This window comes from Plecotus auritus (genome assembly GCF_963455305.1).
Source record: "Plecotus auritus genome assembly, chromosome: 9".
Classification (NCBI taxonomy): domain Eukaryota; kingdom Metazoa; phylum Chordata; class Mammalia; order Chiroptera; family Vespertilionidae; genus Plecotus; species Plecotus auritus.
Genome location: NC_137783.1, coordinates 137,326,270 through 137,345,784, shown reverse-complemented (window position 1 = coordinate 137,345,784; position 19,515 = coordinate 137,326,270). Strand labels below are relative to the sequence as shown.

The 19,515-nt window shown below is 46.5% G+C and overlaps 1 protein-coding gene across 1 annotated transcript in view; it reads left to right on the top strand.

Moving 5' to 3' along the window:
• Positions 1-19,515, top strand: part of PTPRJ (protein tyrosine phosphatase receptor type J) — a 139,965-nt gene that overhangs the window by 101,708 nt on the left and 18,742 nt on the right. Inside the window, exons 4-12 of the mRNA XM_080642001.1 lie at positions 1,750-2,010; positions 4,262-4,513; positions 5,493-5,717; positions 8,204-8,476; positions 9,599-9,856; positions 12,315-12,572; positions 13,262-13,540; positions 15,925-16,215; positions 18,666-18,797. Coding sequence (XP_080498127.1) covers positions 1,750-2,010; positions 4,262-4,513; positions 5,493-5,717; positions 8,204-8,476; positions 9,599-9,856; positions 12,315-12,572; positions 13,262-13,540; positions 15,925-16,215; positions 18,666-18,797 — 2,229 coding nt within the window. The remainder of the gene's footprint in view (positions 1-1,749; positions 2,011-4,261; positions 4,514-5,492; positions 5,718-8,203; positions 8,477-9,598; positions 9,857-12,314; positions 12,573-13,261; positions 13,541-15,924; positions 16,216-18,665; positions 18,798-19,515) is intronic.

Below are 19,515 nucleotides of genomic sequence, written 5' to 3'. Positions count from 1 at the left end.
TGACTTGTGGGCCTTAGACTCTTCCCTGCCTGTGCCTTTTCGTTTCTCTTGTTTCCTCTCCTGCCGCTTCTCATGGATTGCATAAATGGTTGCGTCTCCGCAGGGCCAGGTGAGGCACACTCTCCATGCTGACATTTGAAGGTTACGTGCATGCTGAGGTGGGGTTACCGTACCATCTTTTCTCTTCTGGGGTCAGTACCTAGGTCCTTGAGAAGAAGGGCCCCATGGCTGTGCTTCCTCTTCTGTTGCAAGTTGCTATTCCTCAGTCTTGAATATAATTAGTATGCATCCACTTTGAAGTTATAGTTAATAACTGTAATAACTTTCATAGTTTTAAAAAAATCCTCACTTGATTTAAATTGCTTTCAGAGAGGAAGGGGGAGGAAGAGAGGGATAGAAACATCAAGGAAGAGAGAGAATCATTGATCAGTTGCCTCCTACACGCCCCCTACTGGGGATGGAGCGCTCAACCTGGGCATGTGCCCTTGACGGGGAATTGAACCTTGAGCTCCTGGTTCATAGGTTGACCCTCAACCACTGAGCCATGCTGGCTGGGCAGGACAGATTTTTTTATATGTCCATATCCAGTGACCATGTTTACCATGTCATGGTGCCTTAATAATCCACCCTTTGTGCTTAGTGTGTTAGAGCTGTCAACAGAGGAGAGATTCGAAAGGATTAATTTCAGGTCACACAGCTCAGGTGGGGGAGAGCAGGTCCATATGTCCAGGTCTGGATTCTAAGACCAGTTCTTTCTTCTCTATGTGATTCTGTCCCTTGTCATCTTCATACCAGAAGGTTATGGAGCTTCCTCTGATTTCAGGGTTTGGCAAAAAGTTACCGGATACTTCTGTACCAGATGATGCCTCACCACACGTGGTTGTTTTCTGTAAATGGGGAGATAGACTCACTTTGCATCTGAGGTCTCCGTTTGTAGCAGCTTCTATACAGATTTAGCCCTCGTTCAAGTCACAGCCAAGATGGCCAACCTCTGTCATTTTGTCTATGCTTTAAAGCCTTCTCTCCCCCCCCCCCCCAAACACACATGCTTACATGTATCTATATGATTGCAAAATTCACTTCTGGGAAGTAGTCTATAGATCAGGCCTTGCTCTCATACTGATGACTTTTCGGTTTTCCATTGTCTTTCATTCAGTTGATGTGGTACCCATTTTCCTTCCTTTAAAATCTTTCCCATTGCTTGTAAATGATCGGAAATTGTTTGCTGAGCAACGTTTAATCTTTCTGCAAGTTGTTTTTGAGTTTGACATGCATCTTTATCCAATAATACTTATAATTGTTGGTCTTCAAACTTTTTCGGTTGACCTGGATGTTCTTTGTCTTTCACATCGAAATCATCACTTTTAAAGCGTTTAAACCAGCATTCACAAGTATCTTGAGATGGAGCATGTTCACCATAAGCTTCCTGAAGTATTCAGCAGCACTTTTCTTCAAAATAAAGTAATGAATTAAAACTTCCCACAAATGCTCTTTTTTTGGCATGAAATTTGCCATTTTTAAGTGTAAAAATATCTATTATGTTAACACCTTCAGCAAATTTGACATATGAAATTTTGAAGCTTGTTGTCAATACAACAAAATAGCATACATATCAAATTGCATATATATCAACATATGTGTAACTCCATCTATTGAAAAAAATCTGCATTATTAACCGGTACACCTAGTAATTCTTTTGCAAATATAATTTTTTTCTTTCCTTTTTCTTTGGAAACAATATCGAAATAGAACCCAGTCCTGTGTCTGACATTGAAGCTGTTTCCATCAGTCCCTCCACTGTGAATCTAGAAGGGAAAAATGACGACTCAGCTGCTTCTCATTATGGGTCTGAAGTAAAGGATGAGATGGAAAGCAGGCAGCAGACTTTTGGTGCAAATCAAAGAGGCATTGATATCCCCGACTTAAGTCCAACGACTTTATATACCTTCTCCATCACTCCGGGAATAGATGGAACTTGGGGAAATGCCAGTTTCATAAATGTCACAACAGGTAAGGTGACTAGCTCCCAGCAATGATCATAAACCATCATTCCTTCTTGCCCGGTGGGCTAGAGCCTTGTCCATTCAATTTGCCCAATGAAAAGAGATTGATTGTCATTGACTGTGGGAGAGGAGAAAGGATTCTGTATTGTTCAAAGCCCAGGAGTTCAGGTCACCTGATCATTCAATATTAAGGCCCCTTGTTTTGGGGATGTTTTAAGTAATTCCAACTGCTTGGTTGTAAAAATCTTTTGTTTTTATTGGTTAATACGTTTCTGCTGGGACTTGGGAACAGCGACCCCGTTGGAAATGTGTGTTTGATGGTGTCACTAATTACAAGGCTTCTTCTAAGCTCCCCAGGAAAATTGGTGTTGTGTTTATATTCTCGGGAATTTTTCTTGGGGAATGAAATTTTGGTAGATTTTATAGAGGAATGTGTGTTTCAAATGAAAGTGCCCAGTGACATTTGATTGAGCTTAGATTTGTACTTAGCTTAGATGTCAATATCCTGAGCCACCTGTTATAGCTGCAAATTTAGCTCTCTTTTTTTTTTTTTAAGCTGAAAAGAACCAAAAATATAAAACAGAGGTGAGAAGGTCTTTTTAAGCTGAGAAGAAGCACACATTTAAAAAAGAGGCTCATTGTTGGTTTTCCGGTGTGGGGGTGTGATCTCACTGGCTGGTGAAGCCAGGAGTCTGACCTCTTGGAGTCCAGGGCTTGAAGTGACCACCTGGGCCAGTGCCTTCTGCACACGGAGCAGACAAACACTAAACCAATGGTTTTCAACTTGTCTTCTTTTCAGCTAGGAAACAATTTTTTTAAGCAAAATCTTTCTCAGAAGCCCAGCAAGTAAAAAGAACCAGGGAGAGAGGGGCTAAGAGATGGGGTTGTTTCAGGCCCCTCCAATAAACCTCTAGAGCTCTTCAGAGCACAGTTTTAGAGGGAAACCCCCTCCCCGCAAATAAAGATTTCTATATTATATTGTTAAAGAAAGGAAAAGAAGGTGCTAGAAGAGAATGAAGGAGGGAAAAGAAGACAGAATTTAGAAATGGTGGCGGGGACAAGGGGACAGAGAATTGGCGAGGGTGGGGAAGAGAAGGTGGTGAGTTAGCAGGAAGCGGCCAGCTGGGAGCTGAGGACCCTTACTCTGCCTTACAGCCTGAGGACAAGGCTGCGTTCCTCAGTTACTGTTTACTCAGCACCTACTATGTGCTTAGCTGTCCTTATTCCATGATTTTTGTCCTCCCAGTAACCCCAAGGGCTACAGTGGATGGAACTGTAAAGCTGAGAAGTTAGGTTTCTTGTGAGATCCCAGAGTTACAAGTGGTGGGAACCCAGAGGGCCTGATTCCTAACCCCTGTGGCACAGTGATGCTCATAACAGGTACCCAATGTCATTCAGCTGGCTAGTTTGTTGGTGTTCCATTAGAAAAAGAAAAAGGCACACAAATGGCCCAGTTTAGAAATCTTTGCATCAGAAACTTTTGATGTGAAGACTAGAACCACACAGTGGACCAGCTGGATGGGGCCCGGTGTCTCAGGTTCAGCCTCCTGCAGACCTCAGGCAGGTTTTCTGCTCTGTCCACAACATACCTGTGCTTGTATGTGCTTAAGGCCAGAGCCCTGGGTTCTGATTTTCCTGATGCCCCCAAGCGTGTGTTCTTGAGCAAGTCACCCGCCTCTCTGCAGCTCCATGTTCTCATAAAGGTAGGGAGTGGATGTCATTTTGGCTGAAATGGTTTGGTTTATGTCGCTGAGAGCCAAATCAGGTGATGGAAAGAACGGTGAGGGGATTGCACAGATTGAAAGTTTTCTGAAAAATCCCCTTGGGTTCAGAATGCAGTGATGCGTTCCTTCATAGAAATGCCTTGGTATTGCAAAATGATATTACTTGTGTTGTCTCAACTCGAGACCTTTAGATATATCAAACAATCACTTTATTTGATGATCTGTTCCTGATGTTCAAAAACAGATGTATTAAATGTTGCTGTTTAAAAGGGACAGTTTAGAAGAGTGTCAATTCACTGTTGGTCCACTGTCTTGGGGAATATTACAGATCTTAAAAAGTTCTGGATTTAAGATTTATTCTCTTCTCTTCTGCATACGATATATATTTTCCCCTGCTCTGCAATGATGGAATTGCACTGGACTCTGATATAAAGAAATGTGTTTAGTGGGTAATATTGAAACAACAGCTTTCTTAATGAAAGGTGATTACGCATATCTTGTTCCATCAATGCCTATCATGTGTTTTTAAAATAGAGCCTCTTCCAGTGTCTGGCCTTCGTGTTGCCTTTGAGAGTGTGACGGCAGTTGCACTTGCTTGGAAGAATAATAATGGCACTACCACTTACCGGATGCTCCTAGAAGCCATGGGAAGCCATGAGGAGTTGAATCAAAACTTAGCAGTCAACATTTCAGACCTGAAGCCAGGGGTTAAATATAAGGCCACCCTGTATGTTTCGGAGTCAAACAATACACAGAGAGACCTTCAGGTTGGAGAACATGGCTCAGGTGAGTTACAAGACTGTGCTTCTCATCTACTTGCAAGTTTTTTAAAAATTGATTTTTAGAGAGAGAGGGAGAGATAGAGAAATATCAGTGTGACAGTGAAACATCCATCGGCTGCTGAGCATGTGCCCTGACCAAGAATCAAACCAGCAACCCTTTGGTTCATAGGACAACACCCAATCAACTGAGCCACACTGGCCAGTTGGAGGAGCTTAAGCACATCCCCCGAGAAAAGGGATACTGAGGCAGACCTAGACATGTCCTGCATTGACAGTGGAGTAGTCATTTGCAGATTTCAGAGCATTTTCAGGGCAACTCTGTGAATTGAGAAGAACAAACATTTCACCCCCATTTTATACGTAGGACACAGAACTGCAAAGTGGGTGTTAGGATTCCTGATTGCAAGGGACAGAAACCAGACTTAACATCGCTTAGGCTAGAAGAGCAACTTACTGGCTCATGTATATTTCCCCACCACAGGCAGCCAGGCCTTAAAGAAAGTTACAGGGTGACGCTCATCGCTTCTTCCTGTTCCTTTCTTTTTATCTGTTTTGTTGTCAGAGTATTTCTCCACACAACTCAAGGAGAAACGGCCACCAGCAGTCCCCCTGGTTCAGCTCCTGTCAGCAGGGGGTTTAGGCCAGGGAAACAGGTGCTTGAGGGGGTTCTGATGAACTACGTTTGACTGGTGGCTGTCCTTGGAAAAGCACATCTGGACTTGGGTGGGAGAAGGTGATTTCCTGAAAGCAGGGAGAGAGATGCAAATAGATGAATTTGAAAGGAAGGCACAGATATCTATGCTGCTTCCTGGGATAAAAGTACAGAGTGAAACATCTGCCCCAAATCGGGGCCTTTTCAGGCACAGGCGTCTCTGTCTGGGGGAGGAGGGGAGCAGGTACTGTGGAGTCTCAACTGCGGGGCAGCAAGAAGACAGGCATGTGCTTCTGTCGAATTTTAACATCTTTGCCTTTTGTGTTTGAAGCAGATGCCACCGGCACAGAGAGCTCTGCCCAGACGCTCAGGAGCCCCACTGCCCCTGTGAACAAATACCAACTCGAACCTGAAGACCCACCCTCTGCCTTTCCTCCGACCAACACGGAAGTCCTGCTTCTTGGGTTAAAGTCTGACACGCAGTACAAGGCCACTGTTTATCCTAGAGAACCAACCGGCAAGGAAGGGCATCCCTGCGCCATAGAGTTCAGGACACGTATGTTGGATTTCATAAAATGGCTTCAGCCAGTTGCTAGCACAAAGTTTTGTCCTCTGTGATTCTGAGTTACCTCTTGCTTCACAAGCGGTTTTGTTGTTACACGGAGTTTTCTGGAAGAGATTTCGGACAGAGCAGACCCGTTGAGGTTCTTCTTAGCCCTGTGGCCAAGACGCTTCTTTCTCTGAGCTCAGTAAAGCACAGAGAGCAGCCACCCTGTGCAGACCCTGGGAGCTGCCTCGGGTTTTCCTTCATTTCTCTGCACATGAGCCAATGAGACAAGCTGGTGTAATATTTTTCTCTTACAAACTGATATTCACTTAGTCAGTGTTGGTTAAGTATTTCCTCCTTGAGATAAGAGAATGAGTTTCCTCTTTTGGACTGACCTTGGGAAGCACACTGCTCTTTCTTTAAAAAAAAAAATAATTTTTTTTTAAATTGAGTTCAGAGAGGAAGGGAAAGGGAGAGAGAGATAAAAACATCAATGATGAGAATCACTGATTGGCTGCCTCCTGCACGCCCCATGCTGGGGATCGAGCCCACAACGTGGGCCTATGCTCTGACTGGGAATCAAACCTCCTGGTTGATAGAGTGACATTCAACCACTGAGCCACACCAGCTGGGCAGCATGCTGCTCTTCCTATGGAAACTTGGGCACGTTGCTGCTTTTTACCTCTCCTTTATGAGCACCTCCACCCTGTAGATTGACCAGTACGAGGAGGCTTTTTGGATTGATGCTGCTGAGCGGCTAAACAAATGCACAGTTCCTACCTTCAGGGAGTTTCATTCTAGATGATGCTTGAGACACAAATACTTGGAAAAGCACATGGCCTGCTCTGCAGGTTTAGGAGCAAACACCACAGCATGGCAGTTCTCAGGGGCTTGGTGGCAGGCAGCATAACCTGACTCTGGTTATCTTATCCAAACGTGTATCTATTCTGAAAGGCTGTCGTAGGCCCACAGAACAGAGGGTGGGGGCCGGAGGACCCAGGACAGAAAGTGGATTAGCATCCAGAAAACTCTGGATGGCTGCACTGCACTGGATCTGGTGACACCCTGAGGATTCAAAGTCTTGAGATGGAGAGCTGTCACATACCCGCTTTCTGGATTTCTGTGCTGAAGAAGGGAGATGCTGTCCCCTAACTTCTAGATGGGTCACAGGCACTTCTTCCCACCAAGGGGGCATGGAGTGCTGTTTGGAAAAGGGGCTGCACAGGGAATGCATGGTCACTGTCCACTGTCACTGCCCATGAGGGAATCCACCACATCACACGGAGAACCAAGAGCAGCTATGCCATTGCAGATGGCCAGGTTGCTTCTTCATAGAAGAAGACTAGTGGCCTGGTGCATGAAATTCGTGCACAGGGGATGGGGGAGGGAAGGATGTCCCTCAGCCAGGCCTGCACCCTCTCCAATCTGGGACCCCTCAGGGGATAACCGGCAGTCGGACATCCCTCTCACAATCCAGAACTGCTGGCTCCTAACTGCTCGCCTGCCTGCCTGATTGCCCCTAACTTCTTCTGCCTGCCAGTCTGATTGTCCCTAACTGCTCCTCTGCTGGCTTGATTGCCCCTAACCACCTCTGCCTCGGCCCTGCATCCAGGACCCAGGATTCCCTCCTCCAGCTGACCATAGGCACCCGTGATCCGGGCTTCCCTCCCTCTCGTCAGCCATAGGCGCCTAGGCCAGCTGCAGCCGCAGGGGATGGTGGGCAGGTGGCTTCGCCTGGGCTTCAGCCGCAAGTGCTGGCGCCCGGGACCGTGGGGTGGGCGGCTTCTCCATCTCCCGGGCCACAGCCAGCCGCAGGTCCTGGTGCCCGGGACTACGGGGTGTGCGGCTTCTCCGTCTACCAGGCTGTAGCCAGCCGCAGGTGCTGGTGCCTGGACCGCAGGTGGGCGGCTTCTCCGTCTTCCCTGGGATTCAGTGTGGGCGACTTCTCTGGCTGGCTGCAGCCTGGGATCACGGGCAGGCGGCTTCTTCGCCTCCTGGGCCGCACCCAGCCTCAGGCGCTGGGGCCCAGTTTCTCTGTTTCCCCCAGGATGTGGGGCAGGCGGACGTGAGGCTTCTGCTGCTGGCTAAGGCCTGGGATCACGGGGCAGGTGGCTTCTTCCTCTCCTGGGCTGCAGCCAGCCTCAGGCACTGGCACCCGACTTCTCCGACCCCCACAGGCCTGGAACAGCGGGGGGTGGGGCTGCTTCCATGTTTTCAGGTTAATTTGCATACTCACTCTGATTGGCTGGTAGTGTAGTGGAGTGATGGTAATTTGCATGTTTCTCTTTTATTAGTGTAGATGCCTGACTTTTGCTGGGACCCCATACATGTGTGTGTGTTGTGGTTAAACAGTGTGGGATAGAAAGGAACCATCGCTGAGGGTATTTCTTAGACTAGATGGCATGCCCAATGACAGTGTCTCTCTCTCTCTCTCTCTCTCTCTCTCTCTGGCTTGGCCATTCTGGTTATTGTGAACTCCTCTCATGTCTTCTCAGAATCCAGTCAGGTTTTTGACATGAAAGCTACAAACATCACTGCCATGAGCATGATCCTGACCTGGAAAATCAATGATAATGACTCGTCCTCTGTCTACACCTACGAGATACATGTTGCTGGGGAGCCCGCTTCCCTCAATCTCAATCGCACTGTCAACGAGACTCAGGCCGTCATCACCCCACTCAGCTCGAGCACCTTATACAACATCACAGTGCGCCCGTTCCTGCAGGGCGGCTCTGCGGGCACGCCGGGCTTCCTCCAGGTGTACACCCGTGAGTGCACGCATTGTTAGCTAGCCTTTCTTGCCTACCTGCCATGTGCCAGGCCCAGTATGAGGCTCTGCTCCTGCCCTGCAGAGCCGAGCGTGTGAGTCCACGGGACTGTTATATTCAGGATCTGCAATACAATACCGGTGATCCTTGACCGACCCTGCCACACGCCCACGTTGTGTGATGTGTTTTCCTGGCTCTGTCTTGTTTACTGTTCACAGCCCTGTGACCTGGATGCCACTAGGCTGTTTTATGGATGAGGCAGCCAAGGCTGAGAGAGGTGCTGTTGGCAGGTGTCACACCTGGCAAATGATAGCGTGGGGTTAGACAGCTGGGGTGTCTCGACCCCAGCCTGTGCGGGTAATGACTGTTCCGGTGTGACAGAGACGTGGAGCAAATTGCTACACGGAGACAAAAAGAACCTGGATATTCATGTCCCCTTGTCCCTAAGATGCTGATGTATAATGAAGCAGGGCTCAGCTGTGTCTCATCCCTTGTTTGCTTAACTGTCCCTTAAAGATCAGATGATAGGCAGCACATTAAAAGCTTTTTGTCCGAAGAGGCTCCAATAATTTAAAATAAAATTACCAGCGTGCCAGTGGTGTCGTAGGGTAATACTATAACAGTATCAGGGTAGCAGTGGCCTTCGAGGTAGGTAGTAGGATCTCTGTTTTACAAATGAGAAAACTACAGCTCAGCATGGCTGAACAGTTGGCCCAAAGCCGCAGAGCTAGCAAGTGGCGGAGCAGGGACTGGAACCCAGGGGTCCTGGCTCATCCCATATCAATGCTTTAATCCAAGGTCTGCCCCTTCCCAGGAAGCACACCAGCAGTGGCCAAGGTCCCACTCCAGACCCTGAACCCTTGACCTCCGGGATACACGCCTCCTCTCATTTCCTGCGCATGACCTTGAACAAGCTAAGCAAACAGTTTCTGCACTCCTGTAGCCGAGTGTACTCTCAGTGGCCAAACACCAGTTCTGAGGGGGTTCGCATTGTAGGTGGCAGTGCAAAGAAGAGAAAAGGAGAGGTTGGGCCAGTTAGCCTCATTGTAAATATTTTGTGAGGTTCTGTCACCCTGTTTTCTGGAGATAGAGCCTTATTTGCCCCCTCCTTTCTTCCCTCAGGTCCCGGTCCAGTTTCTGACTTCCGAGTGACGAGTGTCACCACAAGGACTGTTAGCTTAGCTTGGAGCAGCAATGACTCGGTCTCCTTTAAGATACTCACCACACAGGACGGAGCTGGAAAATCTCAGGAGGAGACAACCAGTGAAACTAGTATCGTCATTGGTGGCTTATACCCTGGGACCAAGTACTGTTTTGAAATATTTCCACAAGGGCCAAATGGGACTGAAGGGGATTCCCAGACAGTTTGCAATACAACTGGTAAGCAAATAGGCTGCGTCATCTGCGAAACAGTGATGGTTCTTAAAGAACATCAGTATAATTTATAGATGCCAGGTTTTCCACATATTGTTTTTCTTTTATTATCTAAGAAAAGTCTTTAAAAAACATTTACAATGACAAAAATGCATATTCATTCTATAAAATACAGACAAGAAAAAAGATCACGCATAAACCATCAATCAGAGATAATCACTGGTAACTTTTGATGTATGAAGTTTTTAATTTAAAGATATATACAGGGAGGCCCTGGCCAGGTAGCTCAGTTGGTTAGACTGTCATCCTTATATGCCAAGGTTGCAGGTTCCATCTCTAGCTAGGGGTACAGAGAAGAAGCAACCAATTAATGCATAAATAAGTGGAACAACAAATCGATTTTTTCTCTCTCTCAAAATCAATAAAAGTAAAAAAATAAAACCCCCCACACATTAAGAAAAAAGATGTATACAGGTATACACGCACACACACACACACACACACACACATCTATCCATATATATTTATTATGTGACAAACATTGAAGTCATCCTGTACATGTGGTTTTGTAACCTGCTTTTCTCCACATACCAGTTTACTATAAGCATTCTTTCCTGTCATATAACTATTTCTACAAGATAATTTTAATATCTTCCTGGCATTCCATTGTTTACATCAGGGGTCAACAGATAGTCATGGCTCATGGGTCAAATCTGGCCAACTGCCTGTTTTTGTAAATAAAGTTTTATTGAAACACAGCCATGCTTATTTGTTTATGTACTCTCTATGGCTTCTTTTGTGCTATACATGAGTAATTGCAACAGAGAATATGGATATGGCCAACAAAGCCTAAAATAGTTATTCTGTGGCCTTATGGAAAAGGTTTACTTCATGAGGTGGGTGCCATTATCATCTCTATTTTCCAGGGTCAGAAATGGGGACTCTGCAAGCGTAAATAACTGGCCCGGAGTGACAGGGCAGTGCACTGGCCTCTGGCTCTGAAGACAGGTTTTGAGTACAGTGTGGACTGACACTTTGATATGGTGCAGCTGCGAAGTAATTGAGGCACCTGTGATAGGTCTCAGTGAATGAAAATCAATGAGAGTTGTAAGAATGCAGTAGACTTTTAGGGGGTTACCATTTCTATTATTGAACAACTTCTATTATTATTAGGGAAAATCAGTGTAACAACATTAAAGGCAATTTTGAAAAAGGAAAACGAATACCATATGACCCAGCAATTCCACTTCTTTTCAGAATAAAAAGCAGTGAGTCAAATAGATAGATACTTGTACACCAGTGTTCATAGTAGCATGATTCGTAATAGCCAAAAGATGGAGGCAACCAAGTGTCCATCAACAGATGAGTGAATAGACAAAACGTGGCATATCCAAACAATAGAATATTCTTTATCCATAAAACGCAGTGAGATTCTGATCCATGCTACAATATGGATGGGCCTTGAAAACATTAACCTTATGCTAAGTGAAATAAGCCAGACACACAAGGACAAATATTATAGGATTCCACTTACACGAGGTACCCGGAATAGGCAATTTCATAGCGACAAAAAAGTAGAGTAGAGGTTTCCAGGGGCTGGGGTGAGAGGGTTGGGGAGTTGTTGTTTAATGGGGATAGGGTTTCTGTTGAGGACGATGAACTGTTCGGGGTATAGATAACTTACAGTGATGGTTACCCAACAATGTGAATGTATTTAATGCCCCTGAGTTGTGCTTAGTTATTTCTAAGCCTTGATCTTTGCATTCATATTGTAACTGGTTTATGGTGTCAGGCAGGTGATCAGAGTACAGTGCCTGAGTGCTCAGGTGGGCGCTTTCACCTCTCATTCCCAGCTCTGAGAGTGGAGGGCGCGTGCGCTTTCTTCCTCTTTCCCACCCTGGTTTCAAATGTTCCCACTTAGTAAATATCAACTCTCCATTTCAGTTTTTCTCTTTGGTATGCTGACTATGTTTCAGGAAGATGTTTTCTTTTGAGGGAATGATTAAAAACGAATTGTTGAGAATAACATAAATGAGGGAATGATTAAAAACAATTTGTTGAGAATAACATACATCCGAAAAGCTCATACATCTGAAAAGCACACACATCCTAAGTGCGTAGTGTGGTGAATTTTCACAAGCCGAACCCATCTGGTCGCCAGCACTCAGGTCAGGAAACTGAACATGATTTTTACTAGAAGACCCCCAGAGGGGGCACTTTTATGACCAAGGCAAAGGACCAGAGAACTGATGGAGTGAACTGATAAGTGCCTCTGTGTTATAGGGGAGCCAACATTCTTGAAAGAATTGAGTGTGTGTGTTTCTCACCCATGTTTTGGAGTTTGCGCTTTGTGAACTCATTTGAGACTGATGATGAAAGAACAAGTTCCCTTGACAGATACTTTGAAGTAAAGCTGGAGGTTACGATGATCATTAACAGACTTTCCCCCGCTTCCTCCAACCAGACTCTGCTGCAGTGTTTGACATCCGCGTGGTCAATGTCACCACAACTGAAATGGGGTTAGAGTGGGAGAGTATAGACAATGCCTCTGACTTCATCTACCATCTACACCTGGAGTCTAAGCATGGCTCTACCCAGATGAACAGCTCCTGCAAAGCCATCACTCTCAGGGGCCTGATCCCGGGCACCTTGTATAACATCACCATTGTTCCAGAAGTGAACGGTGTCCCGGGGATCTCCAACTTCACTGCACAGTACACACGTAAGTGTCTTAAGACGCCCTCTTAAAGGGAGTATCTCCCTGACTTTCACTTGGAGGGTGGGAAGTAGGCATTGGCTAAGGGGCCATTGATTCTGGGCTTCAGGTCAGATGTGAAGCTCTTTAAGCTGAAAATATCAGCAAGGGTTCTGTTCTTCTCATGGGGCACTGGTGCTGAGCCTAGTGAACTTGGAATTGTCTTTAGAAGCAGAAAGCGATCCCATAAGGATGGGAAACATACCTGTCCCATTCATTCCTTGGGAGTTCAGATGAGGGGAGGGTCTGCCTGTCATTGGTGTTGGAAGATACTGCTCAGATGAGGAGTTTTGCATGCAGCAGTGAGGGAGGCACTTTGCTCATAATAAGTGTATGGTAGAGATGGTAGTTTATAATGTATTTTTAGCATATATTTTTCTTTCACTAATCAGATTTCAAAAACAGATAGGAAATTATATCTTGAAAATTTTGGACACTTATGAAGTGTCAACAGAAGCATGAAAAAGTTTATTTTTTTTGAGATATAATCTATATAATTATTTTCTGAATGTCTTTTTGAGAAGTCTTCCATCTTTTGAATTAGCAAATATTAGGTTTATTCATTCTTTCCCGAAAGGAGCTAGGCTATTTTTACATGCACTAAATAAAAGAGTCCTGGAATTCAAGCTGATGCATGCTTTTTTTTTTAAATCAAGGGCCCAGCAATGTGTCCGACATTGAAATAAGTACCAGCACCACATCAGCAACCTTCAGTTGGCAGAATTCTGATGAGGCCTCTCTCACGTACATCTACCGCCTTCTCCTTGAGAAAGATGGGAATTCCAGCCTCGCAACTGAAATAGTCACAGGCACTGGCGTCACCTATGCTATGGTCACCGAGTTAACACCTGGCTCCTGGTACACCGTAAAGATCTTCGCCCTAGTGGGGGGTGTCACTGAGTCACTGGCACCTGGCTGGCAGTCATTCTGTACAGGTGAGTAGCCCCAGGTGCCTGTTGGACCTCTTCCTGTGGGGTGCCGGCCTTGCAGGTGGGTCCTCCCCACACTTTATCAGGTTTTGTGTGTGTGTTATAATAGACAGTGAGCTCTTGGAGGCATCCTATTAGCTTATTAGTGCTCTCTTGTTGCCCTCATCATTTATTCATGTAATAAATATTTATTGAGCGCTTACTATATGCCAGGCGCTTTATTTATTTATTTATTTTTAAAATATATTTTATTGATTTTTTTTTACAGAGAGGAAGAGAGAGGGATAGAGAGTTAGAAACTTCAATGAGAGAGAAACATCGATCAGCTGCCTCCTACACACCCCTACTGGGGATGTGCCCGCAACCAAGGTACATGCCCTTGACCGGAATCGAACCCGGGACCTTTCAGTCCGCAGGCCGATGCTCTATCCACTGAGCCAAACTGGTCACGGCTATATGCCAGGCACTTTAAAACGACTCAGATAAGTCCCAGCCTTCCCGGAACTTTCATTCTGGGGGGGACATCATAGACATGACGCATTAGTTATGAGATGATGGTGACTGCCAAGGAGAGGGGAAAACACAAGGAAGGAGGAGAGTAGATGTTTATCGAGGGGTGCCCAGGGAAAGCCTCAGTGAAAAGGTGACTTTTGAAAACAGATCTGAAGGAAGTAAGACAAGCCAGCCATGTGGCCACAGGGCATAGAGCATTTCAGGCAGAGGAGCAGCCAGTGCAAAGGCCCGGAGGCTGCGGGTGCCTGCTGTGTTGAAGGAAAGCAGGAGGCCAGGGGGGCAGGGTCCACAGGAGCAAGAGGGTGAGGGGTGGGGATGAGGCCCGAGAGGTAATGGCTGGGGCATGGATGACAGCTAGGTTGTAATGTATAGTTTGGCTTTTACACTAAGAAGATGAAAAAGCTGTTGTTAAAAAGGATGCTCAGCTTTTCACCTTTCTTGGTCCTTATCTCTCACTGCAAAAGGTGTGATGAAGAGAAGGGAGACCTGCACTTAGCTGAGGGAGTTTCCTGAGAGTAGTCAGGGACTGCTTTGCAGCCAGCTATGAAGACCTCGGCTCACGGTTCTGACTGTGGCCCATGGACCACCTTATTCTCTATTCTATTTGTACCCACACCTTCCGTTCCTTAGACCAAGCCACTCAAGTGTGTTCGGGCTGATTAAGAAGGGAGGAGACTCATTAGATTAGTCTCCCTGGTAGTGTAGGAGCTGGAACCTCAATGACCTCTGACCTTTCACATGGTGTGGCTAAAGAAATCCCTGCGGCTTTGAGCCACTTTGCTAACTCGGCTCCATCCCACCTGGTCTAGACTCTGACCTTTGATATTTGGGTGACTTCCATTGCGGACCCTCTCTTAGCTATAATTCTTGCAGCCCCCAAGCAGGAGACAAGTATACATGAGCATTTGTGACTGCGGGGGATGGAACAGGAGCTGTAGATATGCATTGGGCAGGTGACCTTGCCAGGCCTCAGGTGGAGAATGTGCGAGCTGCACTAAGTGTCTTGCACAGAATTAAAAAATAATGTGGCATTAAAGTAATGATGATCGTATCCCCAGTGCATTAACATGGAGTTTTTCATTTACATCAATTTGATGTTGGCTTTCAATAAAATTCTGTTGGCCCTCAGATAGGTAACACCTCATTTTAAAGATGAAGAAACTGATACCATTTACCATTGATCATTCAGCATGTTGTGTGCCAGGGGTCCTCAAACTACGGCCCGCGGGCCACATGCGGCCCGCCGACGTCATTTATCTGGCCTGCCGGGTGCCGCTGCCTGTCCTGCTTAGCGCCGACTCGTCCCGGGCCCGCAGTGCGCATAGGAATTTGTTCATAGTTTTTTTTTAAACTATAGTCCGGCCCTCCAACGGTCTGAGGGACAGTGAACTGGCCCCCTGTTTAAAAAGTTTGAGGACCCCTGGCTAGACTTGGACTTAGAAAGCCTGGGGTCCAGTTTTGGCTTCCCCACTTACTAGCCATGTCATCCTCTACAAATTGCTTATCATCTCTAAGCCTTAGCTGATTCATTGGCAAAATGGGACAGTAATCCCAAAAATGAGATGATGCTGGTGAAGAAGTTGCTACCACCATACTGTGATGGTGTGGCTAGCCCAGTCTCTTCCAGTTTGGTGTCCGAGAGCCTTTGTTTCATGTAATCCTCAGAGTCCTGCAGCCGAGGCTCAGAGCGGTTGGATGCCAAACCCAACATCACCTAGTTTAGTGATGCCCCATTCAAGGTCAGCCTTGCCTTTTCTACCACACAACACGCCTGCCTCCTCGTCATGGGTGGACCAGGATCCTACTGCTCCCCAGGTGTCAGTGTTTGCAGAGGCCAGAGCCCCAGAGTCTCATGCTGTGCTGTGCTTGCTTTGCAGACCCGGCCCCTGTAGCCTCCTTCCACTGTGAAGTGGTCCCCAAAACGCCAACCTTGGTGCTCAAGTGGGCCTGCCCTCCCGGCACCAACGCAGGCTTTCAGCTGGAGGTCAGCAGCGGAGACTGGAAAAATACGACACTCCTGGAGGGCTGCTCCTCAGAGGACGGCACTGAGTACAGGACGGAAGTCACATATTTGAATTTTTCTACCTTCTATGACATCAACGTCACTGCCTTGTCCTGTAACAAGATGGCACCTCCCATCCAAAACACCTGCCTCACGGGCATCACAGGTGGGCTTTGTGGTAGCAGGGTGGCCTGGTGGCATTGCGGTTACCCCTGGAGAGGCTGACCTACTGGGTCTGTGAGTGTGGCCTGGAATTCTGCTGTGTGTGTGTGTGTGTGTCTGTGTTTAAATTTTTGCTAAAATATTTGTTTTTGTTGGCACGGACTGTTAACCCAATTCTATAGAAACCCAGTCTAAAGAAGCAGAATAAGAGAGACTCATGTTTAATGTCCCAAAAGTTTCCTTTGCTTTGCAGAATAATTCATTGCCACATTTTCTAAATAGTGAGTTCCCTTACTACATTAAAAATGTTTTTTTATAGAAATATTCAAGTATACAAAAAAGTACAAGGAAGTATAAAGAAACCCATGTGTCCATTGTCACCCAGTTGAACACTTGTCAGCACTTGGCCAATCTCGTTTCATTTATATTCCCTCCCCCTCTCCCCTCATGTAATTACTTTGAGGCCAGGCCCCTGGTCATACTAGAATTTTATTTGTAAATCAAATGTATGTATCGCTTCAAGATAGGAACTCCTTTTTTCTTCCTGCCAACCAACCACATTACTATTATCATCTCACATAAAAATGTAGCAATACTTTTTTCACTATTTTCAGATATTCAGTCAGGATTCACATTTCCCTAGAATCTGTATTAACAAGCTCCCCAGTTGTTTTGGGAAATGGGACCATTCACTGCATAGGTGCATGGGGGATCCCACAGTTACTCTTCTCATGTGCATCTTCGTTTTGTTGTTGTTCTTAGAGGAAATTGCTTCTCTCTTTGCTTCAGTTTTATCTGTCTTTTGCTCTCCATGTCTTTGCCAATGTTAAGTCTTAGATCAGCCTGGTTGAGTTTGTTTTGCTTTGTACTATTAGACTCCTGGTTATGTTTCCTTTAGGGTATCAGAAAGTTTCCAGACCATTTCTAAAGAATGAGTGGTTGTAATTGTAAGGGGAAAAAAAAGCCTCTTACTTCAGGGACTCTGACTTGGAAAGTGGTTGAGGGATTTTGGGGACAGAGCCTTAGACTTAGAAAGGCAGACCTGGGTTTGATTCTAACTTCTGCCTTTTACCAGCTGTGTAATCTCAGAAAAACTGCTTAACCTCTCTGAGCCTTGCTTTCCTGAGTTGTGAAAGGGGATAATAACACCTACCTGCAAAGACTGTTGTACAGATTGGATGAGGTAATAATGTGTGTAGAAGACACTTAAGGGCGGCCTGTGTGGCCGCTCAGGTTGTGCACAGCACAGGTCCAGGGGACACCGTTCACATGGACTCCGATATGCGTGGGGCTCCTTGGAGTTGTGGCGTACACAACCGTGCAGGACTGTCCTGGGTCCCAATCCTTTGGGGGTCCTGCAGCACCCCAGAACATAACAGAAACCGTGGATGTTGCGGGTACTTTTCTGTAGTTCTGTCTTATGATGTCATCTCCTCAGTGGGTATCAACTCCTGGGGAACAGAAACCGTGTCTGACTGGGCATCTCCAGGGCCGAGCACAGTGCCTAGTGGCGAGTAGGAGCTTGTTGGAGTTGGTGGTTTCCGAAGCTGAAGAAGGTGTGGTAGGATCGAGTAGTCACCGCTGTCATTTAGTCCAGTGACTCTCACTCTTTGATCTGTAGCTCCCTTTCCTCAGATGGATTTTTATGTACAAATTGAACACATTTTTCATTTGAATAAAAGTGGAGCTGCATTTTCTCTGAGAGAGGCAGGAAGCGTTGCCCGGTGGTAAATCAGGGAGATGGAGGGGTGTGGGTTTTATAGCCGACATTTGTTGGGTGCTCACTGTGTGCTGGGTGAGAAACCCCACGGTGAGCGAGGCAGGCAGGGCCCTGGGGCGTAGGGATGAGATGGCAGTGAGAGGGAAGGTGGGTGACTGGAGGTGGGTGACTGGCGTGCGGCTGACAGTCTTGGGGTGGGAGGCTGGTGGGCTGAAAGGCACGACTGCTGGGAGACGTGGGAGCCTTGGTCGGGAGTCTCCACAGTTGGCCATTAGACACGGGGACACTGCCTCCAAGTGGCCACTGCTGTCAGTTACTTGAGAGGCTGCTGAAGCCAGGCCTAGAGCTGTGCAGTCCAAGAGGACATAATGTGACCCTCATGTGTGATATGATATATTCTATTAGGACATATTAATGTGATCCAGGTTTTTATAGGAGGCATAGTAAGAAAATGTAAAAAAGGAATAACTGCAGTGAATTTCGATCACACTTTGTTGAACTCAATGTATTTAAAAATGTTATCATTTCCACATGTAATCTGTGTATGTGAGCTCAGAAGGCTCCCACCACTTCCTTCCCTGCTCCTGCTCCTGCATCTGCATCTGCTCTGTGTGAGCCCGGCATACTGTGCCCAGAGCCAGGGCAGCACTGCGGGCACTGCCAATTCTGTGCTTAATAATTGTTCCGTTTTTGGTTTTGATCCCGATGATCATGTTTGTGTTGTTCTGTTTCAGACCCCCCTCCTCCAGATGAGTCTCCCAATATTACGTCTGTCAGTCACAATTCGGTGAAGATCAAGTTCAGTGGGTTTGAAGCCAGCCACGGGCCCATCAGAGCCTATGCTGTCATCCTCACCACGGGGGAAGGTAAGGAGGTCATTGTGGGGTGAACAGCCAGTGAGTGATGCCCTGACCAGGCCCCATTTCTGTGCCCACTGAGGCACACGAGAGATACAAATATATTGTAGCCCACGCTTGGCACTCAGATGGGGTGGGAGGGGGTCAGCTATGTGCCTGATGATGTAGGTCAGGGGTTGACAAACTCTCTATAAAGGGCCAGACAGCAAATATTTGAAACTTTGCAGGCCTTACATCTTTGTCGCAACTGTTCAGCCCTGCTCCTGTGAAAGCAGGCATAAAAGATACAGAAAGAATGAGTGGGGTTGTTCTAATAAAATGCCATGGACCAGAACGGGCCGCTGGCAGATCTGGTGCATGGACTGTACCTTGCCGACCTCTGATCTAGGTTTTTCATCTCTTTTACAACACAGGGTCTTACCTTTTGGGTGGCAGAAGGTGTCTTAAGCAACTTTCTCTCTCTCTCTGTCTCTCTCCCTTCTTTCTCTCCCCTCCCCGCCCCCCCGCCCCCCCCGCCCCCGCCCACATGCAAATGCACACGCACAAATCATCAGCACAGCATGACTTTCTCTTGAAAGCAGACACAATGATTTGCATTTGTAGTGGGAACTTGCAAAGAGCATCGCATAGCTGAGCGAAGGAGGTGGAGGAAAGGCTGCTTTTCCTTAAATGCCCCACTACATTCTCTGGAAGTAAGAAAGGAATGATGCAAGGGTGTCTGCTAGCT